This window comes from Anolis carolinensis, chromosome 1 (genome assembly GCF_035594765.1).
Source record: "Anolis carolinensis isolate JA03-04 chromosome 1, rAnoCar3.1.pri, whole genome shotgun sequence".
Classification (NCBI taxonomy): domain Eukaryota; kingdom Metazoa; phylum Chordata; class Lepidosauria; order Squamata; family Dactyloidae; genus Anolis; species Anolis carolinensis.
In genome coordinates, this window is record NC_085841.1 from 355451528 (window position 1) to 355478345 (window position 26818).

Sequence of the window (26818 nt, forward strand, 5' to 3'; positions counted from 1 at the left end):
AGGGCCGGCAGAAACTTGGATAAGCGAATATCTTGGATAATAAGGAGGGATTAAGGAAAAGCCTATTCAACATCAAATTAGATTATGATTTTACAAATTAAGCACCAAAACATCATGTTTTACAACAAATTTGACAGAAAAAGCAGTTCAATACACAGTAATGTTATGTTGTAATTACTGTATTTACGAATTTAGCACCAAAATATCATGATATATTAAAAACATTGACTACAAAAATTGCTTGGATAATCCAGAAACTTGGATAAGCGAGGCTTGGATAAGTGAGACTCTAATGTAACAATAATCTTTTAAAAGTACTACTTTTATATATTATATATTAGGTGTAATGTTACTAATAATATTACCATAAAATTATATAGTACAATATAGTAATTTAATGCTTTAATTCGATGTTTTAATACCGCGTTGTGTTTTTTCGGTTGCTGTATATATATTATTATTGGTTTTTGTTATTGTTCTTTGATGTTTCATATTTTATTTTATCATTTTTTGTATCTGATTTTGCTGTAAGCCGCCCTGAGTCCCCTTCGGGGGAGATGGAGGCGGGATATAAATAAACTTCTTCTTCTTCTTCTTCTTCTTCTTATTATTATTATTATTATTATTCTTATTATTCTTATTCTTATTATTATTATTATTATTATTATTATTATTATTATTATTATTATATTATGCTATGCTAATAATATATTGTATGTACATTTGATTTTTAAGCCGCTCTGAGTCCCCTTTGGGGTGAGAAGAATGGGATATAAATGTAGTAAATAAATAAATAAATAAATTTGATGAAAGAGAGGAGGGAGGAGAGATAAGAGAAGAAACTAAAGGCTTTAGTAGAGGCTAATGGGTGACTCAAAGCTCAGAGTCACCCTAAAAGAAAAGCACAACCACCCACAAGTCCCCAAATGCTGTGAACCCACCCACACTTTCAAACTCCCAATTCCACTAAATAAAGAATCAAGAAAATAAAGGAAAATAAAAAAGATTCAATGCTAGAGAGAGGCCAAGCCAAAAGCTAAAGCTGAGAGCAAGCGGCAAAGCAATTGGACCGAAGCACCTCTCTCCAGAGGCAGGACACAACTAAGCAATGGAGGCACTTGCCCCACTAAATAGACACAGCTTGCATAGGACACGTCACAACGTTCTTCTACTGTGATTGGCCCAACATGCAGGTCTCAAAGGGAGACGTCGTGTGATTATGCGGCAGGTTCCCAGCATGCTGTGTGCTCCCAAATAGAAGCAAAAATAGCTGTGACCGGCGACATGGGCCATTTTGGGTGGCTGTGCCCTTGCCGTTATGGCAGTCCAGACAAGCCAAACAAGCCGAAGAAGTCGAAGACAAACGGTCAAAAGGAATCCGTGCACAAGTCTATTCCACAGTACAGATGAACTCTTAAGTCCTGAACTACAAAAAGGAGTGAAAAAAAAGTTTTTCAAAGACCTTCTCACAGCAGCTAAAGTTATTGTTGCTTCCTTTCAAAGGGAGCTGAGTAAAGAATTGCATCTCTACTAGAGATTCCTCCTATGTAATAAAGTATGAGATAAGCAGGCCTGCTGTACTGCCCTGTGTGACAATAAAGAAGGGCTAGAACCGCAACCTTTGCGATAAATTACCCAGGTTCTCAGACAGGAAAAAAATAAGCACCACAATGTCATGAACGATCGAAAGTAAGTATGTTTTTGTACAAATTATATAGTAATGGGGAGGTGAAAGGCAACGTGAAGCTAATTGTAGGCTTGTCAAGAAATCGTACCAGTTCGCAAGATTTCAGTAAGACCTACCTATGCATGTTAAAGCCCATCTTCAAAACAAGAAAAAATTGAGAAAAAAACATTTGTGGTTTTTAAAACTTTTCCACTCAGGACCTGAAATTTTTTTACGTGACCCCCCCCCCCCCCCCAGTATATAAGTACATAAAATAGGATAAAAATCAAACATTTACTGATGAAATCAGCATTTACAAGGCTTGCTAAATAGGCTGATGTCCCTTTTCAGGAAGTACAGCTGATACCTCTTCAGCTGAGTCCACTATAAGCACTGCACCTTTTGGATAACAGATTTGAGTAAATTGGTGGCTTACAGAAACCTTTTAACTGTTGGCAAATTTTTCGCGACCCCAACACTGAGCTAAGGGAACCCCATTTGGGGTTGGGATCCACAATGTAAGCATCAGTGATTTAGATGACAACATCTAGATTATGAAAAAATGACCTCTAGCCATTAAGTGTTTGGAAGCATTTACTTTTGTGATTGCAACTCCCAGGATCCCTAGTCAGTCCAGATAGTGGAGGAATTTTGGTATCTGCTGGCTTGCTATACTGAATCCAGTGATACCCAAAGCCATTGTAATCTCATTCTGTGAATGAGAGGGAAAGGTGAGTTGTTTCATGAGATAACGACACCAGTGAACTTTGGCCAGTTCGGCTTACCTGGCACGCAGCAAGACGCTGCTCCACCGCTTGCTGCATTTGACCAGTCTGGGCTTCTGACCCCAAGGACTTCTTGGCCTCTTTTATCCTCATTTCCAGCTCTGCAATTTGTGCCTGGCACACATGGAGGACCTGCACAGGGTCAGACTCAGATCCATCGGAGTCCACAATTTCCTTGGATTCTTGAAGCGATGTCCGAAAGCATTCTGGAGCATTTGTGACTTCAGTGGAGGGTTTGCCCTGCAAGAAAGACAATTCAAACTTAGGAAGAACTATGAACTACAGAGCAGTTAATTCATAAAGCAACGTGAACTGGCAACTGCATCTTAATTGGTGGATTATGGAAGAACAGGGAAAAGCAAATCAAAGAAAAAGTAAGCCCAACCACCGGACAAGTCATATAATCTGGTGCAACAGGTTTGCATTTACTCAGGTAGTTCTGAGCACACAGGAAGTCAGTGGGCTGACTCATTGCTCATTAAGCGGCTATCCCTTTGAGATAGGCAGAGGTGTTTTCTAGTGCGTATAAGTAAAGGTTTCAGGTAGTGCATTTCAAAGCCGAACCTACAGGGCAATATGTAATGTTTATGCATTGCTTTTGAAATAAAAATTTAAGCTGAAAAGACGATGTAGTCTAAATCTCTACAAAAAGGATATGTATCTTCAGCACTGGAACCACTGCATGAGATTGATATTTTTATAATGATTTTTAACACACATGATTTGCTAAAAAGGTTGGAATCCTAAAGTTCCCTCTCTATCTTCCTTCAGGAAACAACTGAAGACTTGGATGTCTTTGGAGATACAGTCATTAATTAATCAGCCCCAGATGGTTTTTTAATAATCTATCCTGTATTTATCACAGTCTTACCATTTATGTGTTTTAAATGTAATTTTTTATCCTGTATTGTTGTTTTAATTGATATATTATATTACTGTTTTATCTTTTTTATATTGTGATTTGTACTACCATGTTTCCCTGAAAATAAGACAATGTCTTATATTAATTTTTGCTCCCAAAGATGTGCTAGGTCTTATTTTCAAGGGATGTCTTATTTTTCCATGGAGAAGAATTCACATTTATTGTTGAATTAAAAAATGAACATTTATTATATACTGTACAGTAGTTGTCATCACAAACCAGCATAACCAGACAAACTGTGAATCCTATCAAGAATTTCTTGTTACTACCATTATTTCCATGTACAACTGGTACGTACATTTACCAATCCTGTATGCTCTGGTGTTCTGTTTGGCAGACGCTGGGCATGCTTCCAAACAAAAACTTTGCTAGGTCTTACTTTTGGGGGAGGCCTTATATTTAGCAATTCAGCAAAACCTCTACTAGGTCTTATTTTTCGGGGATGTCTTATTTTCGGGGAAACAGGGTATGTTGTTTATATTTTGTCCTTATGTTGTTTGGGCCGTTGCCCCATGTAAGCCGCCCCGAGTCCCCACGGGGAGATGGTGGTGGGGTATAAATAAAGTTTTATTATTTATTATTATTAAAGTTAGAAGAGACCACAAGGGCCATACAGTCCAACTCCATTCTGCTATGCAGAAACACACAATCAAAGCACTTCCAACAGATGGCCATCCAGCCTCTGCTTAAAAATCTCCAGGGAAAGAGACTCCACCGAACTCCCAAAAAGCAGCACATTCCGCTTTCAAACAGCTCTTACCACCATGAAGTTTTTCTTAATGTTTAGGTAGAATCTTTTTTTCTTCTTCCTGCAATTGGAATCCATTGCTGTATGCCCTAGTTTCCAGAGCAGCAGAAAACAACTTTCTCCTCCTCTCAGATATTGAAACATGACTATCATGTCCTCTCTCAGCCTTCTTTTCTTCAAGCTAAACATACCCAGTTCCCTCAGATGCTCCTCATAAGGCTTGGCTTCCAAACCTTTAATCAGTTTCATTGCCTTCTCTGGACAGACAGAGCTTCTCAAAATTCTCCTTGAACTGTGATGCCCAGAACTGGACACAATATTCCTGGTGACATTGCAGTGTTGCATGCTTTTGTTAAGAACCTCCAGCCGAATGGACACTGTGCGTTCAGCCCTTATTGGGCAAATGGTGTTTTATTTTATCCACTATGGGTTTTTTTTAAAGTTGTACTATAAATCTTAGGCTTCCCACTGAGATGCTGAAGCCTCTTTCTTGTTCATGAGTGGTGCCAATTTGTCTACAGACTCAGTGGCACTTCAAGAATTAAATTCATTGTTACTCTTTCTCTCTCAAGCTCTCTTTTATTAGTTGATTTATAGTGTTTCCTGCTTAATTGTGGTTACTACTTAATTTATTGCCCACAGCACACAGTGACTAGGAATGGTAGGTGTGCCAATGTGTAACTACAAGTTAAAGGATTGGATCGTGCTGTACTCACACCCAGCCAAATGCCGTAGGACACCCAGGATAAGTATGCTTAACGAAACAAGTCCACCTGAATATGCAGAATGGTATAACCTAAATTATGTACTGGCATAAAGGTAGTATGTTTCTAAAATGAGAACGTTTAACGAAGGATTTTTATGTCCTTTGTGTGACTTCACTTCATACTTCCAAAACTCATTTTCAGGAAATTATTATAGGTTGAGCATCCCTCCTCCAGAATTTTGAAATCTAAAATACTTCACATGGGTGGCTAAGATACTGATAACTTTGCTTTCTGATGGTTTAGTGTGCACAAATATTACAAATATTGTATGAAATTACCTTCTGGTTACATGTATAAAGGTTGCACATGAAACATACATGACGTTCATGTTAAGACTTGGGTCTCATCTCCAATTCATCTTACTATGCACTTAATATGAACGTAGAAATATTCCATAAATACAAAACTCAAAACACTTTTAGGTCGCAAGCATTTCAGACAAGGCATAATCAACGTGTGGTGTGTTTAGGAAAGTTGTCCATTCTATTTTTCCCATTAAAGAAGATTAAATTGTCAGGAGATTCCACCTGAACATTAGGAAGAACTTCCTAACTGTAAGAACTGTTCAGCAGTGGAATTCTCTGCCCCGGAGTGTAGTGGAGGCTCCTTCTTTGGAGGCTTTTAAACAGGCCAGATGGCCATCTGTCGGGGGTGCTTTGAATGCAATTTTCCTGCTTCTTGGCAGGGGGTTGGACTGGATAGCTCACAAGGTCTCTTTTCTATGATTCTATGATTAATTTTCCAACAGTGGAATCTTTTTTTTCTAGTCACTGCTCTTTCCTATTTGGTATGTTGCAGCACAACCATATTGTAATAGAAATATAATGGGATAGATGCATATATACTTCATCATCATCATCATCATCATCATTTAATTACTTATTAATCGCCCTCCATCCACGATGCTCTAGGCGATTTACAAGATAAAATTGTAAAGGATAAAAATACATACATACAAATATTGATTAAAAAATATTAAAATAGATTAAAAGCTCTAGTAAAGAGCCATGTCTTGAGTGCTAGGGTAAAAGGCCCCAACTCACGCATGGCTCTCATGTAGGGCGGCAAGGCATTCCATAAGGCAGGGGCAGAAACAGAAAAAGCTCTGTGCCTGGTCCTTTCCAAGTGCACTTCTCTAGGACCCGGTACATAGAGTAAGTCTCGTTGGGATGGTCGTTGCGACCTCCAATGATGGGAGAAGGAGAGACGGTCCCTAAGATACGATGGGCCCAGGCCGTAAAGAGTTTTGAAGGTCAGAACTAGCATCTTATATAGACCACGGTAATCAGTTGGAAGCCAATGCAGATGCTGCAGCACTGGTGTTATGTGGCATTTCATGGGTGTTCTTGGGAGTAGCCTGGCTGCCGCATTCTGAACTTGTTTAGTATATTCTTTGGCTCATAACTGCTGGTCAGCATGGCTGGATTCTTCTACTCCAGGTTAGGGTTTTCTTACTCAAAAGCAAAACAAAAGCCAAAAAGATGGCATATCTGTTGGAAAGACAAGCAAGGATGGACTTCGGTTCCCTGTCTTTCCTTCTTTTTGGTTCAATTTATTGCACACAGTAACTGGAAATAATGAGTGTAATAATGACTGTTCAATAGTTAGATGATCTGCCTGATTTTTAGTCTCTTTAAGAGAGAAAAAAGCAGTATATAAATAAGTACAGTAGAGTCTCACTTATCCAACACTCGCTTATCCAACGTTCTGGATTATCCAACACATTTTTGTAAACAATGTTTTCAATACATTGTGATATTTTGGTGCTAAATTTGTAAATACAGTAATTACTACATAGCATTACAGCGTATTGAACTACTTTTTCTGTCCAATTTGTTGTATAACATGATGTTTTGGTGCTTAATTTGTAAAATCATAACCGAATTTAATGTTTAATAGGCTTTTCCTTAGTGCCTCCTTATTATCCAACATATTCGCTTATCCAACATTCTGCCGGGCCGTTTATGTTGGATAAGTGAGACTCTACTGTAGTTAGTAGGAAAAGAAGAAGAAATCTTAAATTTTAAAGCGTTGTCCAAAGTCCTGAGCCCATTTTGGGGACAAGGTTCAGATCCTTGGAAAGTTTCTTCAAAGTTAAGATTCAAAGGATTTCTGCTTCGGGGATTGGGAAACACCACTGTTTCTGTGGAGTAAGATAACTGAGAATGTGTGTCCAATTATGGTGCTATAGCCCAGTCTTTGAGTATCTTGACTCAGTCTTATTATTGCCTTTTGAAATTGTTTAGTACACATTAACAAGACTCTTTCTGCATGTATACTTATTGTTCTACATGTAACAGAAAAGTAACAAAAAAGACAAATTCCTTCCCTCCAAGTGCATACAAGTGGGCATCCATAATGAATATGAATGAAAGGTGTAGCAAAGCTGTCAAGGAAGGTAAGCAAATACAGAGTTGTATACCTAGTAAGGCTGTGGAATATTTGGCTAATGTACATAAATCCTCCCTTCTCTATGTCACCAACCAATGTCGTTATGCGTTATCAGAATTGAATACATTGTCAGCTGCATTCTGTAGCAGTCAACACCTCATTTCTAAATATTTTGAATAGGTAGTTGACATGGGAAAGGCCTCCTAGGGCTATACATTATAAGGACAGACAATGGCAGAGATCCTACAACAAGGAGACCAAGGGTAACTACACACTCACAGAGTCATATAATTGTGCGTTAGTAAATTGCAACATTGTGTAACTGAAAATGCAGACAAGTATGAAATGTGTAATGGAAACACACAATGTACTATGTGCTTTTACAATACACAATGCACAACAGCATGAAATGACAGCATATGAACAACTCAGCTTTCACAACCTTTTTGCGGAATATAGGCATCACGTCATGGCCAAAAAAGTTCAACTACATGCCCAAGGGACCTTATGGATGTGTGTATTACTATTGTGTGTATGTCATAAATGCCAGCTTATATATGTAGGGAAGTGAAGAAATACTTTTTGACCATCATAAACCTTTAACAAGCAGAAAGAACATGCTTTAAAAAATGTTTATAAAAATATATCAAGCATGGGCAAACTCTGGCCCTCCAGGTGTTTTGGACTCCAACTTCCACAATTCCTAACAGCCTACCGGCTGTTAGGAATTGTGAAAGTTGAAGTCCAAAACACCTGGAGGGCCAAAGTTTGCCCATGCCTGGGCTATATTAAAGTCTCTGGCTTTGGAGGACAAACAGTTGGACAAACAGCTCCCTTTGCTCCAGTTAAGAGACATAAATAAGTTGGCGACTGTCATATTCTCTTGGGATAATAAGATGCAGCATTTAACAATGTGCTTCCCTTTCTCGGTCTTGAATTTCCAAAGATTTGGCTTCTGTAGATAGCAACAAATTCTAGCAAGGAATCTCTCTTTCTCCACAATCTCTATCATATGCAGAATTTTGCAATCTTTTCACATTTCTCCCCTCCCCTGCCTTTTCTGGAAATTACAAATAAGGATCATTTTCTGATGGACCAATACACTGAAAATCTAAATTTAGGGAATCTTTCACTGTTATATAATAGGCTCTTGGTATCCATCAGGACTTGGTTCCAGGACCCCTTGTAAATACCTAAATCCATGGATGATCAACTCATATTATATATAATGGCATAGTAAAATTGTGTCCCTTATATAAGATAAAGTTAAGTCCAGTCGTGTCCGACTCTGGGGGTTGGTGCTCATCTCCATTTCTAAGCTGAAGAGCCGGCGTTGTCCATAAACACCTCCAAGGTCATGTGGCCAGCATGACTACATGGAGCGCAATTACCTTCCCACCGGAGCGGTACCTATTGATGTACTCACATTTGCATATTTTCGAACTGCTAGGTTGGCAGAAGCTGGGGCTAATAGCGGGTGCTCACTCCGCTCCCCGGATTTGAACTTGCAACCTTTTGGTCTGCAATTTCAGCAGCTCAGCGTTTTAACACACTGTGCCACTTATATAAAATGGTAAAATCCAAATTTGATTTTGGGGATGCTTAAAAAAATACTTTCAAGCCATGGATGGTTGGTTCTGTGGTTCAGAATTCATCAGTATGGGGGGCTGATTCCAACAGCTCTCTTTCGGCATTTTCCAGAAGTTCCAGAATGTAATTCTCACAGCAATTGCTAGCTAGGATTTGATGGAATTATAATCCAAAACATCTGGAAGGCACCAGGTTGAACAAGGCTGTTTTAAATATTTGATCTTTTTATATACTCTATAATAAGAACCTGTGTGATTATAGGCAGAGTAGCAGTTTTCAATTTCATTTTTTATTAGAAAGTAATTTTCCTGGAAACAACAATCCCATCATTTTTGACATTGCTTGATTCTTCCACCTACCTTCATCTGATTACCACGATTTTCCTCCTCATTCCATCTTCTGTGAAAGGACAAGGCGTTGCTCTCCCGGTCAGGTTTAACGTGCATGTCTCTGGGCTCATCAGCATCACCCTGCTGCAAAGCAAAGAAATGGCGAAAAACAGTTTTCTATCCTCTTTTATGCTTTTTTCTATTACAAATTATTCCAAAACAGCCCAATTCTTGTTTGTTTGTTTTTTTAATCGAGCAGTCAGAGTAAAGGAACTACGCCCAGAACAAGGAGTGACCCATGGGCAAATATTATAATGACCCTTGTGGGAAGCCAAGATTTAAGATACGTAAGAGAGAAAACACATTTTAACTGCCATTCTCAATCATGTGTGTATGTATGTGTGTGTGTATATACAGTAGAGTCTCACTTATCCAAGACTCACTTATCCAAGGCTCTGGATTATCCAAGGCATTTTTGTAGTCAATGTTTTCAATATATCATGATATTTTGGTGCTAAATTTGAAAATACAGTAATTACAACATAACATTACTGCGTATTGAACTACTTTTTCTGTCAAATTTGTTGTATAACATGATGTTTTGGTGCTTAATTTGTAAAATCATAACCTAATTTGATGTTTAATAGGCTTTTCCTTAATCCCTCCTTATTATCCAACATATCCGCTTATCCAAGCTTCTGCCGGCCCGTTTAGCTTGGATAAGTGAGACTCTACTGTTTATATATATAGTGATTTTGCATCCATTTTTGGTTTCTTTCTTGTAATAGCAATCTAGACCGAAACCTACAACATAAATATGTTCCATACTATCAATGCTTACATCAGTCGTTCTTTGGCTGAAACAGCCATTATTTTTCACCATTAGCTACGCTGGTTATGATTAATGGAAAATGCAGCTCAACAACATCTGAAAGTGTTCTTTGCCCCTACTTTCCCCAACTTGTTAATTAATTATCCCTTCCCATTAACTCCTGTACCTTCCCCACATTGCAATCTATTTTATTTTTTTCTTGGCAGGCAATAAGTAATTGCAGTAAAAGAGTGATAACATCAACAAATTAATTTGGTCTACTTTAGCAGCACCACAACATTGGAAAGCCAATGCAGAGAGAGACAACTTTCTTGGATCAGTATTATTCTCACTCTAAATTGTTAAAGGCTTTCAAAACCTTTTACAAATCCGCACTTCCTCGCTGCTGAAGGAGGCAGTACTTTTTGTTAGTGCTGAATGTTTATAGGAAAACCACAAGATGGTTCATTCTACAGCCTTAGTGCCAATAAAACCCACGCTGTACTTACGGAATTGTGGAATGAACGGTCTTCAGCTTCTTCAGCCAAGGAAGGCAAAAAGGATACCGACCCTCGTTTCTTTGGCTATAGAATATAAGGCGAAATACACCCCAGTTATTTCTGTTTTTCACAGTGCCAAAAACAGGCAGCACATTGCTACCAAAACCCAAATATTTGTGTCTTGTCCTCCTTGATGCCCCAGAATATGTTATTAAAATGCAACATATACCATATGTTACCAACATATACTAGGCAATTTATGGAATAGGAAATGAGAAACAAATAGTACTATCAATTGAGTCAAAAGTGCCACTAAATTCTGAGAGGGGTTAAGCAGGAACTCAACAGAGGGATTGTATTTTAGTGGCAGCTCTAAAATAGAGTCCAGGCAAAAATCTTCTCACATTTTTATGAAATCACTGCATTCTATTGCTCCGTTTTAACCCTGTTGGACCCCACCTTGAGCTGCAAGAAGGGACAGGTAATACATTTATTATTATTATTATTATTATTATTATTATTATTATTATTATTATTATTATTATTATTATTATTACATTACCTGCCATGCTGCACCATCTCCATTTTCCTCTGACTCTTGCGATTCCTCAGTGTCATCCTCCAGATCAGGTTGCTCTTGCTGCTTGTGAAGCTCCATCAAAGAGTTCTTCATAGACATCAGAATGTCCTCTTTCTTCTGGCACAGTATGGCAATCCGTTGCTTTATCTCCTCCATCTCCACGCCCTAAGGAACAATGAAGTTCATATTTGACATTTTTTAGCACATATGGTAAGGAAATAGCAAACAGACGATGACATCTTACTGAAGTACTATCTGTCTGGTTTCCATTGGCTTTCCTCTTTGATCCAAAGGCATTCCTCAGGGCTGCTGAAAACCTGAACAAAGGTCTCAGCATCAGAATCAAAGCCTGATGAAAGTGCTGAGAGTCAGCCATAGATTAAAAGGAAATGATCAAGATTCAGTAAGAAATATTACTCTGGACGTTCCCTCGGCAAGTCAGGGTTAAGGGAATTCCTACTGGCCAAAAGCCAAGACCTTCCAAAGAACTAATCGAGACAGATTGACTACTATAATAACACTTCCCCAAAAAAAGTTCCTTTTTTACATAACGTAGAAGCAACATGAGAAAGTAGTACAATCTGCCTGATTTTTACAGGAAAAGTCCAAAACATCCTGGGAAAATACAGCCAACCATCTCCAATGAATTAATTATACATATAAAGTAATGTGTAGGTAGCTGTCATTCAACACAATATTCTGAGTGTTGTGCATTTAGTTAAGATTTTATGTCAAAAATTATGGGCTTTATGTTACAAAAAATGTTCCGGGAAGTGTAACTAAAGGTAATGCAATTAGGAACACTGATGGCATTTGCATGGTTCAGAGCCAGTGTGGCACAATGGTTTGCACATTGGACTGAGGCTTTGGAAATCAGGGCTTGAGTCCCTCCTTGGCCACGTAAACCCAATGGGCAAACCTAGGCAAGTCACACTCTCTCAACTCCAGAAAACCCAGAGATAGATTCATTTTAAGGTCACCATAAGTTGGAAACGACTTGAAGGCACACAACAAAAATGACCAAATTACTTCCTAGTTTTTCACCTTTACAGCTTTAAATATTTGTACTCATCTTTTTCATATTAATACATTTATTCCACCTTTATAGCTTGAAACACTTGTGCTCATCTTTTTTATTTTATTTTAATCAGTGTATTCCACCCATTACTTCATGCAGGGCTTTTTCATGTGTACCCTGCCTTTCTCCTCATATGGAACCACAAATATAAATAATATAACATGCTATTCTATAACATCCTTTTCATGATATAAATGTTATTCTAAATTGACCATCTAGGTAAAAGGAACAAACAAGAGTTTAGGTGTTTTACATCTTATGAACTGAACTGTAGTCCATGGAAAGCTTAGTTTTGTGGTCTATGAAGTTTAGTACAAGACACTAAGCTGTTTTTCCCCTGCTATGGTTTAATATTTTGCCATTCATACAACATACATACATAATTGAAAGAATGCACAAGAACATTTTGTGACCCATTACAAAAATTGCCAGCTAGATAATTTGTGGACAGTCAGAAATGCGACCTGGATAAAGTATGTATAATGGGAAATAAAGTTAACCTCACAAACATTAATAATATGTTTTAAGTTTAATATGTCAGAATGAAGCATTGTTGGTGACCTACACATTTGGCCATGATGCAACATCCATATTAAGTTGAAGGTTGTGGAAGCGGAGTTAAACCTGCAATACTCATGCAATGCTGACATCCTGTTGGTGACTTATACATGCGGTTGCACTTTTTTTGCCCAAAGAGTAACATCTATATTAAGTTGAAGATTGTGGAAACAGAGTTGAACATGAAATGCTGACATCCTGTTGGTGACTTAGACATGTAGTTGCATTTTCGGACCATGGTGTAATGCACAAATTGAGTAGAAAGTTCTGAAAGCGGAGCCGAGCATGCAATGCCACTATGCCTGTGGTGCCATTATGGATGGTGTGTGCAAATGTGAACCGCTCACTGCTCCTACGGATGTACACCTAATACAGCACATTTGTGCCTTTCACATTTGTTGAACATTCACATACAATTTTGCCATTCCCCAATGCACAACAGTCATATAACTGTAAATGTAAAGTTACATTCCATCTCCTTTAATTTGGGCCAAAGAGTCGTAATCCTCACCTCATTTTGGGGCGCAGCCTCACCAGGCCATGGGAAGTCTGCAGACGATTCACCCAAGTCACTCTTTGGGAACAGGAGCTGTTTCACACAGTCCGTTTCTTGCTCGTTGGCTTCAACCTCTTTCACAATTGGCTACAAAACCAATAATAATTATTAGTCATTTTAAACTAGAGAGTGGAACACATTATCTCATAAACCATCAAACGCCCACAACTATTCAGCCCACACCTGTTTACAGGTAAGAGATGGTTTAGCACAACAATGTGAAACAGCTGTAACATGTGTAGAATGAACATAGGCAACAGCTTTATACCAAGTAAAACAACTTAGCCCACTATGGTAAAGGTAAAGGTTTTCCCCTGACGTTAAGACCAGTCATGACCGACTCTGGGGGTTGGTGCTCATCTCCATTTCTAAGCCAAAGAGCCAGCGTTGTCCGTAGACACCTCCAAGGTCATGTGGCCAGCATGACTGCATGGAGCGCCGTTACCTTCCCGCTGGAGCGGTACCTATTGATCTACTCACATTTGCATGTTTTTAAACTGCTAGGTTGGCAGGAGCTGGAGCTAACAGCGGGCGCTCATTCCACTCCCGGGATTTGAACCTGGGACCTTTTGGTCTGCAAGTTCAGCAGCTCAGAGCTTTAACGCACTATAGTCTCGATAATAAGCCATATTTTCTGATGATGGAAAGTTTGCAAGCAAAATGTGCAAACCTTTGTGTTCAACATGCAAAAGGCTAAAATAGAGGAGGGCACAGAGTCCAAAGTAAAGTACATCACACACTACTCTGGGGAATAGTCAAAATCAAGTTTCCATTTTTGGTCATTTTGAGGCCCATTTTCTTCCATTTGGAGGAGATGAGGTGTTCCACAGCTACCCACCATTACTATGAATGATGACTGACCACTTTGGGACAATGTCTACTGACAAAAATAGCTTTTGGGAAGTGTGGAGGTATCAAACATGTGACCTGCCAGGTGTTTTGGACTTCAGCTCCCAGAATTCTGGCCATTGGACAAACTGGCTAAGGCTTCTGGGAGTTGGAGGCCAAACATCTGGAGGGCCACAAGTTTGACACCTCTGGTTTAAAGGATCAGAAGTCACATTATATCCATAGCCTGGAGTTTCCCCGTGCCTCTTCTACAAATTGAATATATAATAATAATAATAATAATGATGATGATGATGATGATGCAATATCAAAGCATTGTCCCCAATTTAGCAGATCAACAATTGCACAAGGCATAGTTTCTTTTTACTCTGGACTGTATAGGTTGTGTCAGGAATACACTATTAATTGGCCATGCTGACTCCAGGATTCTGGAAACAGAAGTCATTTTTAAAAACTCTGACAGCCATGTTCCCAGATGTCAACTTTAAAAGCACCAGACATATTCATTGTTGTCTTCCCTTTGGTTAGTCAAAATAAAATATCTGGCAGTCAGGAGCATGGTTTTCCTTTGTCACATTCTTCTCATTTTTAGTGAATATTTACAAAGTATTTCAGTGGTTCTATTTTTACCTCAAGCAGTGAATTTTGTGTCTGGGTAATTCTTTCCAATCTCTTCAACTCTTTCAGGAGATGTTTCATTCTTTGGAACACACACAAAGGTTGCACCCTCATATTTGGTAACTTTAAGTTTTCTTCATAGGATTGCATTTCCATAAGTTGGTTTTGCATAGCACTGATATGGACCATGATAACCTAAATCAGAAGATATAGAACCAATACAATGATGAAAAAATTGAATGAGAAGGAAAAGAAAAGAAAAGAAAAGCATGTAAGTAAATAATATAATTGCAGTAAATGACTGAGAAAGGAAGAATGTACCGTATATAGTATTTATATTTGTATTTATATTTTTACTTTTTAATATTTATATTTTATACTGTTTTGAAATTTTATTGATACAGTCATTCTTCCACATTTGCTGGTTTAAATTTTGCAGATTTGATTATTTGAACGTGAAAAGGTCTACTGTAGTTTGATGACATGTTTAACTTCCGTATGATGAGAATTTTAACTGCATTGGTTTCAACATTTTTATGCTGCTTTGATTCCAAAGACTGGGAATGGTCAATATACAAAGAGCAGCAACATTAATAACAACAACAACAACAATGGGGTGCAGTGCCAAAAGATCTCAGCCAGCATTTGGAAACAATAGACATTGATAAAATTACGATCTGCCAACTGCAAAAGGTCACCTTACTGGGATCTGCGCGCATCATCTGAAAATACATCCTAAACATTTGGGAAGTGTTCGACTTGTGATTTTGTGATACGAAATCCAGCATATCTGTCTTGTTTGCTGTGTCATACAATGTCATTGTGTAAATAATAATAATAATAATACACCTGGCATCACAACAGTGCTTTGGGATATTAAAAGCTTTTCCAGAAATCCAAACCACTACATATATAATGGGTACGGGAATGCTGCTGGACTACAAATGTTCTTGGACTCCAGTTCCCATTACTCTGATGGCCAAGGCTGATAGGAGAGGGAGCCCAGCAACATCTATAGGGCAGTGCTGGTCCCAGGCACCTGATTCCAGATAAACTCAGAACAACTCTGCGTCTGCACATTATTAGATGCTATGCATGCCATTGCCTACTATCTGTCCTGCACTTGGTGTCCTGATCCCTGCTAATACTTGCATGTGTTCACTGAAAGTAACATCTATATTGTCATGAAATGAAGAGAAAGTGAAATGAAGAACTGAGAAAGTGGAAGGTTCTTCTCCAGGGAATCAGGAGGCAAGAATGCTTTTCCTCCCCATGTCTTGGGGGGCAATTTGTTAGAGGAAACTAGTTGTTTCAACTTTAGTGCTAAAGCAAAGGCACTCTGAAGAGCTAATAGGATCTTATCTGTTCTTAATGGCTGAGGCATCAGTAGAGCAACTATGGAGGGGGGCATATTAAAGCATCCCCAGAAAATGTGCTGCCGAAGGCTTTCATGGCCGGAATCACTGGGTTGCTGTGAATTTTTCTGACTGTATGGCTATGTTCCAGAAACATGCTCTCCTGATGTTTCGCCCACATCTATGGCAGGCATCCTCAGAGGTTGTGAGGTCTGTTGGAGACTAGGTAAGTGGAGTTTATATATCTGTGGAATGTCCAGGGTGGGAGAAAGAACTGTTGGAGGCAAGTGTGAATATTGCAATTGGCCAGCTTGATTAGCACTTGATGGCTTTGCGGCTTCAAAGCCAGGCTGCTTCCTGCCTGAGGGAATCCTTTGTTGGGAGGTGTTAGCTGGCCCTGACTTTTTCTTGTCTGGAAATCCCCAGAAAAATTTGGAGAGTTACACTCCTTTACTACATCAGGCCCGCAACATCAAAAATTGTTTGTCCACAATATCCTTTAGATGACTTGGCAGCATTTTTGCCATGAAATTAGACCTAGGGAGGCCCTTTTGTTGTTAAAGCAAATAAACAACAACAAAAAGGTTTTATCAAAGATTGTCTAAACACTCTGAATACAGAACCCTGTATTCCAGGTTCCAGGACCCCTTGTGGATTCATAAATATGTGGATGCTGAAGTCCCATTATATATAATACTGCAGGAAAATAATGTTCCTTCTATACATTTTAAAACTGTGTATGGTTGAATCTCTGGATACAGAATCCATGGACAAGAAAGGTCAACTAAATTGAAAATTATAACTTGGAGCATATTGTCGTAGGCTTTCATGGCTGGGATCACAAGGTTGTTGTATGTTTTCCGGGCTGTATGGCCATTATCCAGAAGTATTCTCTCCTGGCGTTTTGCCCACATCAATGGCAGGCATCCTCACAACCTCTGAGGATATCTGCCATAGATGTGGGCGAAACGTCAGGAGAGAATACTTCTGGAACATGGCCATACAGCAGGGAAAACATGCAACAACCTTGGAACATATTTACTAACAAGGAAATCGTCAGCGATCAAAGGGGCATCTTTGTATTGGAGGTGACAAAAATTGAACTGGACCTCTTGTGAAGACCTAAGTAGCAGAAATTGTGAAAGAGGCTTCTCAACCCAAGATCATGGTGAATTGGTGCCAGTTAGAGTTCATAACACATAGAAGAATATCTCTGTTTTAATATTAGTTCCCTCTGCCAGTGCTGTTTAACAAAACACTTCTACTCACCTGGCCGTGTTTAAGATGCTCCTTAGGAGAAAAATCGAGCGTGTCTTCTGAAGGGGACAAGATGGTCTTGATTTTGTCTACATCCTTCTCCATTTTTTTCACTTCAGATTCAACGGCTTCCACCTCCTACATTTTTAGAAAAACACCCACAATTCTTAGCACGTTCCCCATGAAAGACAATTAGTAAAAAAACAGAAAAGACCATTAATGGAAAGGAAACCTGGTCTTGGTGTGGCAGCCAAACACTCAGCTTCATTCGGACATATTTTAAAAGCCGTACAACCCATGAGTGTGACAACAATCAACTTTCTGGCTGTGACCACTTTTCTCCCATAGCCCTAAAAAAATTCTGTTTCTCTCAAGTAAACCTTTTGTTTTCTTGTTAGTTTGAGGGGAATGATATCTAAACAAGGTCACAACAGGCATTAAACACATTACAGATAACACTAATGACTTGAGCTAGAATAGGCATGGGCAAACTTGGGCCCTCCCAATTTCTCAACATCCTCTCCATTGTTTTTTCCTTGCTGAATTTCAGACTTTATAATCTCATTGAGGCAAGGACTTGACTTTCCGAAGTCTGTAAAGTAGCACTCACTTTAGTAATGCTAAATCGTAGCAGTGATAAATCGGTACTGTAATTTATACAGTTGACAACATTATCTTTAGACAACCCGGACTTACATCAGCCAAATGCTGGATATGTGGAAGAATGCCCATTATCTTTTCCTGTAAGGCTTTAACTTCCTTGCCGACGTTATTCAGCTCCCGCAACAGAGCATCGGTTTCGACTAAAGTGGACAACTCTTCCAATTCTGGATAAATGGCACTGAGAAGGGTTTCCTTTTGTTCTGAATCTTCAAATGCAATCTAGGGGAAAGGAAGAAAAATCAATATATAAGATTATCTTATATACCTATCACAATGCATGAAGATGCACTGCAATGTTCCAAGAAAGTAACTGTAATTTGTGCAAATGTTTTTGAGACTAACATAATTCAATGCAGTTCTTTATGTATTCCACTTATTTATTATTTATTTATTTATTTACAGTATTTATATTCCGCCCTTCTCACCCCGTAGGGAACTCAGGCGGATCACATTACACATATAGGCAAACATTCAATGCCTTTTTAACATAGAACAAAGACAAACAAACATAGGCTCTGAGCGGGCCTCGAACTCATGACCTCCTGGTCAGAGTGATTCATTGCAGCTGGTTGCAGCTGGCTTGCTCTCCCGCCTGCGCCACAGCCCGGGCCCACTTCTTCAGATGCATGAACAAACCCTATATATATGTTATGGTTGAGCCTTATGGCTCCGATACTGGGAGACGTGGTCGTAAGACTCCTCGGGAGTCAGATACTCTCGAGGAGCGAGAAAGGAAGCGGCTGCGGGACTTATTTGCAGAACCATCTGACGAGGATTCCTTTGAGGGTTTTACTGAGAGAATGGAGGAAGAGATGGTTAGCTCAGAGGAGGATGACATGGAATGGACTCATGTGAGGGAGGATTTAGGTGCCACTGGCAATGATAGTATGGAAGGCGATTGGGGACCTTCAGGATTAGACCCGTGGACAAGCTGGAGGGATGGGACGGGATCCACAGCTGGGGATGCTGTGGGGCGTAGTCAAAGGTGTTTCAGTTCTGATGAGGAAAGTGATGAGGAAACGCCTGGAATTAGGGTAACAGCTGATAGTGATGAGGAGCTGTAAACTGGCATAAAATGGGGTTTGGAAGCAATGGCTAATTGCGTTGGGCAAGGTAATCTGGACGAACGCTTGGGCTCTGTGTGGGAAATTCCTGAAGACGGGTGTGATTCGTTTGCTGACTACGTAAGTTACCAAGGACACTGGGCATAGACGGCGGGAGGAACTGTGTGGGCTTTTGTTGTGCAACCTGTGCTTAATCTTAATAGCTTGGACCTCCGTCGTCTTCTTGACGAACGCCATCTTTTTATTCTGGACTGACTGACTGACTGACTGACTACGGCCTCGGACTCTCCTTCCTGTGATTATCGTTGGACCTGGTGAACTACAAACGTCTGTACCTGCCTTACGACCTTCGGACCGGATTGGAACTTCGCTGACCGCTTCTGCCCTTGAATGCTGCGTTTGTATCTGGAAATTGCTTGCTGTGTGGAGGAGTAACCTCTTAGTTACTCAAACATAGCTTTTGGCAGCAGAGAAGCATCTGCTGCCAGTTTTTTGTATTCCTTTGAACCTTTTGTTCACCAGCTTTTGTTTGTTTTAGTCCCAGGCTGAAGTAAGCTTTTTTGGTTTAACCCGGATTAAACTCCGGTTTAATCCAGTTTATCTTTTGAACGTTTTCCTTGTGTCTTTTTACTTTTTAAGGCCAATGTTTGCCTAGCCCTTGTCTTTTACGGGCATTTTTGGTTCTGTAACTCCAATAAACTTTGTTATATCTTATCTTGTGGCGTTCTGTCCTTGACAATATATATATATATACACACACACACACACACACACACACACACACACATATATACATACATATACACACACACACACACACACAGTAGAGTCTCGCTTATCCAACATTCTGTATTATCCAACGCAGTCTGCCTTTTAGTAGTCAGTGTTTTTGTAATCAATGTTTTCAATGCATTGTGATGTTTTGGTGCTATATTCGTAAATACAGTAGTTACTACATAATGTTACCATGTATTGAACTGCTTTTTCTGTCAATTTGTTGTAAAACATGATGTTTTGGTGCCTAATTCGTAAAATCATAACGTAATTTGACCTTTAATAGGCTTTTCCTTTATCCCTCCTTATTATCCAACATTTTCGCTTATCCAACATTCTGCCAACCCGTTTTTGTTGGATTACTGAGACTCTACTGTATATGTATGTATATGTATGTATGTATGTGTATGTATGTATGTATGTGTGTGTGTAATATATATATATGTGTGTGTGTGTGTGTGTATATATAGATAGATTTACACACACACACACATATATACACACACACACACACACACACACACACACAAACACGGCAGAAGGGAAAATATCCAAACTGAAATACCCCTAAAGCCTTTCAGCTTGCCCCTGGTGGAACAATGAGTTAAACCGTTTTGCTGACAGGACTGCTGACCGAAAGGTTGGCAGCTCGAATCCAGGGAGCGAAGTGAGCTCCCGTCTGTCAGCTCCAGCTTCTCATGCGGGGACATGAGAGAAGCCTCCTACAGGGTGGTAAAACATCCGGGCATCCCTTGGGCAATATCCTTGCAGACAGCCAAATCTCTCACTCCAGAAGCGACTTGCAATTTCTTAAGTCACTCCTGACATGAAAAAAAAATGGATCTCCTAGTAGCAGCTTTTAAACAACAAATAAATTAAAGGGGCACACCACAAATCCCAATTCACTAGCAGAAGATGAATCAGGGAAAGTGGTTGAAACACGAATTTTCATAGCAGTTATACATTTAAACCCAGTCCATTTTAAATGTTGGGATTTTAAATTTACATTTTATTTGTATTTAAATATATGTATTTGTATTGTAGTTTAATCCTTGCACTATGTCTTTTAATATATGTATTTTGTAATGGTGTGTTTTAATGTATATATTTTATGGTAATACGTCTAAACTCTGTTGTGCCCCATCTCAAGCTATGACGAGAGACAGGTAAGAAACAAACAAATTATTATTACTATTATAATAAAGGATTCTTCTCTTGACAATACTTTGTTTTCTTTACAAATACTAATGCACCAGACAAACACTTTTTTCTCCTAAACATGTGTCCACATTTACCTGGAGTGAAGTGGCATATTTAGTCAAAGTTTTTGCAGAGTCGCCTTGGCATTCCTCTGTGAGCAAATTATTGGTGCTTTCAATCCAAACCTGGGTGCTCTTCAGCAGTTCATCGCATTCTTCCATCTTGCTAGAAGCCTTTAACATGAAACAGAAATTACATATTACCGTTGCATCAGTTTAATGCACTGGGTTCCACAGTTACTGCAAGCTGCTGCAAATACATTCTCATCATGAGTAAGCCAAGCAGTTTGCTTATGGCATCTGAGCTAAAAATAGCCTGTTGATGATGGGTTCAGTTTCTGGTTCACTACTTGAAAGAGCTTAGAAAAGTTACTTTTGGACTGCAACTCCCAGAATCGTTCTCTTAGTTTGGCTGGAAGATTCTGAAAGATGTAGTCCACAAAAAGGTAACGTTTCCAAGTTCTGCTATTTGAGAACTGTTCTGCCTCTCAAGATATATATTGTTATAATTGGATAGTTATGCAATTAGGCAGCCGCCAAAAACAGGGACATGTGCGGTCAGAAAAAATCCCCTATCCAAATGGCAGATAATCAAAAGTGATGTGGGTTGTCATTCAATAATACCTCGGGACCTGAACTGAGGAAAAGCTAGAGTACTGAGCGCTATGTTTAGCCTGCAGAAGAGATGACGAAGAGGAGACATGATAGCCATGTATACATATGTGAGGGGAAGTCACAGGGAGGAGAGAGAAAGCTTGTTTTCTGCTGCCCTGGAGACTAGGACATAAAACAATGGCTTCAAATTACAGGAAAGGAGATTCCACAGCTGGGCTGTGGCGCAGGCTGTTGAGCAACCAGCTGCAGCCAGCTGCAACAAATCACTCTGACCAAGAGGTCATGAGTTCGAGGCCAGCTCAGAGCCTCCATTTGTCTTGTCTTTGTTCTATGTTAAGGCATTGAATGTTTGCCTTATATGTGTAATGTGATCCGCCCTGAGTCCCCTTCGGGGTGAGAAGGGCGGAATATAAATACTGTAAATAAATAAATAAACAAACATTAGGAAGAACTTCCTCACTGTGAGAGCTGTTCAGCAGTGGAACTCTCTGCCCCAGAATGTGGTGGAGGATCTCTCTTTGGAGGCTTTTAATCAGAGGCTGGATGGCCATCTGTCGGGGGTGCTTTGAATGTGATTTTCCTGCTTCTTGGCAGAATGGGGTTGGATTGGATGGCCCGTGAGGTCTCTTCCAACTCTACGATTCTACGATTTTATGTAAAAATGTATATAGCTGGCCCTCTATATCCATGGATTGTCCATTCACAGATTCAATGTCCCTTTGAAGTCAACCATGAGACTGATTTGACCCTCAATGAAAAATGGATTTGATACCTCTGCTATAAACTTATTGCAGTTAACATCACATTAACTGACATGTCTCAATGTCATGGAATGCAAAATTTGTGGATAACAGAAAAGAACCAATGGTTAGCACAAGCCATGATTTATACCGACATGCAAATGTTCTCCAAGGAATGCACTCTCCGTGCATTTCTTACCCTGTTTAAGTTTGTAGTTCTACGTTCAGCCAGCTGTGAGACTCGCTGATATTGCTGCAGAGGAATCATCAAGCGATCCATCAGATCCTGAGCCTGGCAGGGATCTTGCTCGATTATGTCCTGAACTTCTGCATCCAGCTCATTCATTTTGTAATGCCAAAGATCGAGCAGATCCCAGATTCTCTGCAGGAGAATAGATAAAGCCCATTAGCAGACAAAAGAAACTTTCTTCCATTGTGTAATCTGTTTACAGATGCTCCCAACAGCAGTTTAACAATGACACAAATGTAAAAAAAAGAGTACCGTAAATAACAAATGTAATGTGCAGATGGCATAGTCCTGATAATGACAAACCCATTAAGCTCAGTTAGAACTTAAAAACTGGGATCAGTAAATTAATTATAGAAGTAACCAAAGGGTGTGGGAGAGATCCAGATTCAAAACTGGGAGGAAACTAAAACTTCACTGGTTTGCTGTGAGTTTTTCAGGTTGTATGGCCATGTTCTAGCATCATTCTCTCCGAAAGCATCACTGAAAATATATGGGATTTAATGATATGTTTAATTTAAAACCGCAAAAAAAACCCAAAAAGCAACCCGTGGGAGACTTCAGCTAAAAGGAGGAGAAAATGGAAGGGGAGAAGTTACCTTCTGGATCTCTTTGGCTTTCTCAATGCCCTCGCTCTTCTGTTGTAACATGTTTTCAACAGCTTGAAGGCCTTTGTTAATGTCTTCAATTTTTTTATCTGTAATATAGCGAGGGGAGTTCTTCAGGAGTTCATCGCTGACCTGCCATGATTTAAAAAGAAATACTGAAAAGCAGTGCAATGGGAGAGAAAGCAACAGAAACTGCTCTTCAGAATTATGATCCAAGGTTCCTTCTTTTAATTCTGAAAATGTTCATTAATCTTTTTCATCAAAATACCTGAGAGTGCTTCCCTTTCACCTTAATGTCATTCATTTATTGCCGAATTCTATTTTGATTCTCAGAGTTGTAGTTCAAAACTGAAACTTTTCCAAACTCTGGTTGTCGTTTCTAAGAAACTACTATTCAGTGGACAAAAGTCTGAAGGTCAGGCTGCCATGATAATAAAATGCCATTGATGGCTGTATCCTTCCTAAATTTGTCCCAATCTCCTTTCAAAGTAATTCATGATTGTGGTCCTAATTATATCTTCAGCCAATGAATCCCACAATTCAGGCATTTGTGTTATCTTAGAAATCATATTTTCAAAAATATAAATGAAAGGTTTTCATGAGATATGTTGTGTCCCTATACATTTTGTCTTTACATTATAAGTATAGGTATAAAGGGTTGATTTAATCTCCAGTTTGGGGTAAAACTGAATTACTGTGTTGCAAAATGATGCATGACTAAAAATGTGTCACCAACACAACATGTTTGGAAAACTCTGGTTCAAATGTTTATAGACTTTTTAAAATTTAAAAAATAGGATTTTCTATGTAATGGTTCCAAAACTTTTTATTGATACATTTTTTGTGGTTTCACTTTAATCTATTCAGCAAAACACAGTTCCTGTTTTAATCTATGTTGGAATATGGTGAAGTTCTCTGGATGAAAATTTTAAATCTCGCTCTTAAACCAGTGATTCCCAAACTATAGTTCTCCAAGTGTTTTGGACTTTGACTCCCAGGAGGCTCAGCTGCCTTGGCGAACAATTAAAGGTTCTTGGAGTAGAAATGCATAAACACCTGGAAAAGTTTGGGAAACACTGTTCTAAGTCATATATCCCAGTAGTCTATGTGGATCCAGAGCTGTTAATATAGAATCATAGTGCTATAATTGTGAAGTGTGAAAGAACCCAGAGAAATTTGGCTTGTTTGCTTTCAAGGAAACCATCTACCATTTTCAAACAGAAAGTGTGACAATGTTCTACATAATGCAATTTAGAGACTGCAGAAGAATTCATTGTATTTATTTATTTATTTATTTATTTACAGTATTTATATTCTGCCCTTCTCACACCGAAGGGAACTCAGGGCGGGTCACATTATATATACATATAGGGCAAATATTCAATGCCCATCAACACATCAAACCGAGACAGAGACAGACAGACGCAGAGGCAATTTAACCTTCTCCTGAGGGGATGTTCGATTCTGGCCACCTTATTTCCTACTCGATAGATGCAACTATCTTTCGGGTCGCTAGGTCAGCAACGAGCAGGGGCTATATTTTGTTTTTAATTGACGGGTGCTCACCCCGCCACGGGCTGGCCTCGAACTCATGACCTCATGGTCAGAGTGATTTATTGCAACAGCTGCTCACCAGCCTGCGCCACAGCCTGTCCCCTAGCTTTCAATTGAAAGCCAAGATGGGTTTCTGGAATCTGCATGGCAATCTAGTGCATGGGTTGCTAAATACTTAGAAATATCCAAAGCTGCTGCTGTTGTTGTTAGGTGCCTTCCAGTCACTTCCAACTTACGGTAACCTTAAGGTAATCCTATCATGGGTTTTCTTGGCAAGAGATGTTCAGAGGGAGTTAGGTATTGCTTTCCTCTGGAACTGAGTGTGACTTGTTCAAGGTTACCCATAGGATTTCTATGGTTGAATGGAGTTGAAGTCCCAGTACTCAAACTATTACATCAGGGGTGGGCCAATTTTGGCCCTCCAGGTGTTTTGGACTTCAACTCACATAATTCCTAACAACCAGTAGGCTGTTAGGAATTGTGGGAGTTGAAATCCAAAACACCAGGAGGGCCAAAGTTTGCCCATGCCTGTACTACACCATACTTGGTCCATCCCAAGCTGATGTGCTGTTGAAGTTTTTCATACATAGTTCAAGTCAATGTCCGGGCTGTGGCGCAGGCTGGTGAGCAGCTGCTGCAATAAATCACTCTGACCATGAGGTCATGAGTTCGAGGCCAGCCCGTGGCAGGGTGAGCACTAGTCAATTAAAAATAAAAAATAGCCCGTGCTCGTTGCTGACCTAGCAACCCAAAAGATAGTTGCATCTATCAAGTAGAAGATAAGGTATCACTTATAAAATGTGGGGAGGCAAATTTAACTAATTTACAACGTTGGAATGAGGAAGTGCTGTCAGAGTGGATGATGAAGCAGCTGCTCCCCCCTGTGGCTAGAATCGAACATCCCCTCAGGAGAAGGTTACATTGCCTCTGCGTCTGTCTGTCTCTGTCTAGGTTCTATGTGTATATGGGCATTGAATGTTTGCCCTATATGTGTATAATGTGATCCGCCCTGAGTCCCCTTCGGGGTGAGAAGGGCAGAATATAAATACTGTAAAATAAATACTGTAAAATAAAATGTCTGGATTAGTGACTACTCAAAGCTCTGAACAAGCCACCAACAACTTTGCAAAGAACAAACAGACAGTGACTGCAAGAGACCCAGATTACGTCAAAACAAATTAAAGTGGCTTTTTACCTTTTCTTCCAGGTCTTTCAGTGTTTCTTTGCAATCTTCCAAGTGCGTTTCAATCTCCACAGGAACTATCGTATACATGTCAGCATACTTGATCCGTAATTTCTCCATGATCCGCTCAAGAGTTTGCTTCTGAGGACCGATGACTCTCTGAATCTCCTAAGAGATAGAAGGAATTAACAGCAGTTGCCTAGATGGTTCTCACCGTCTTTCGGGGGAAGTAACTATAACCAAGCTGTATTTTGACTACGCAGTCAGGCAGGGTAAACCTGAGAGATGCTCACTTTTGTTTAGTCACAATGCTTTTCAATTCACCAAGAATACATTAAAACCTGATACCATTTCATTGTCCTCCCAGGTCTTGTTGACAAATGAAATAATATATTGAACACATAAAAACACCTCTGTCATTAAGCTCCAGAGGGAAGGCAAATGAAGAACCAGCCAAAACAATTGCCAGAAATTAGTTTCTAGTAACAATAAAGCACAACTAAAAGCAAAATAAATGGAATATTCACTTTTGTGTCATCCTAATGAAAAGACCAGTGCAAAACAGCCGGGTCCCATTCTGTGCGGAGAGTATCACTTTCATGAAATAAAAGGAACTTGACAGTCGACAACTATTTGTGGCCTAGAAATTTAATCTGATCTACATCCTCCAAAGAAAATAAGCCCCATGCCAAATTTTCTTGGACCTCCCGTTAACAAATTCCTTTTATTTGCCATCATATAGAGTATCCTA

The 26818-nt window shown here is 39.4% G+C and overlaps 1 protein-coding gene across 1 annotated transcript in view; it reads right to left on the minus strand.

Annotated features, from left to right (window-relative positions):
* Window positions 1-26818, minus strand: part of syne2 (spectrin repeat containing nuclear envelope protein 2) — a 325700-nt gene that overhangs the window by 111811 nt on the left and 187071 nt on the right. The window contains exons 52-63 of the mRNA XM_062967506.1: window positions 26080-26235; window positions 23322-23462; window positions 22675-22857; window positions 21157-21294; window positions 18057-18242; window positions 17337-17498; window positions 14761-14943; window positions 13237-13368; window positions 11072-11254; window positions 10519-10593; window positions 9229-9342; window positions 2452-2691 (exon numbers count right to left, since the gene is read on the minus strand). Of these exons, the coding sequence (XP_062823576.1) occupies window positions 2452-2691; window positions 9229-9342; window positions 10519-10593; window positions 11072-11254; window positions 13237-13368; window positions 14761-14943; window positions 17337-17498; window positions 18057-18242; window positions 21157-21294; window positions 22675-22857; window positions 23322-23462; window positions 26080-26235 (1893 nt within the window). The remainder of the gene's footprint in view (window positions 1-2451; window positions 2692-9228; window positions 9343-10518; window positions 10594-11071; window positions 11255-13236; window positions 13369-14760; window positions 14944-17336; window positions 17499-18056; window positions 18243-21156; window positions 21295-22674; window positions 22858-23321; window positions 23463-26079; window positions 26236-26818) is intronic.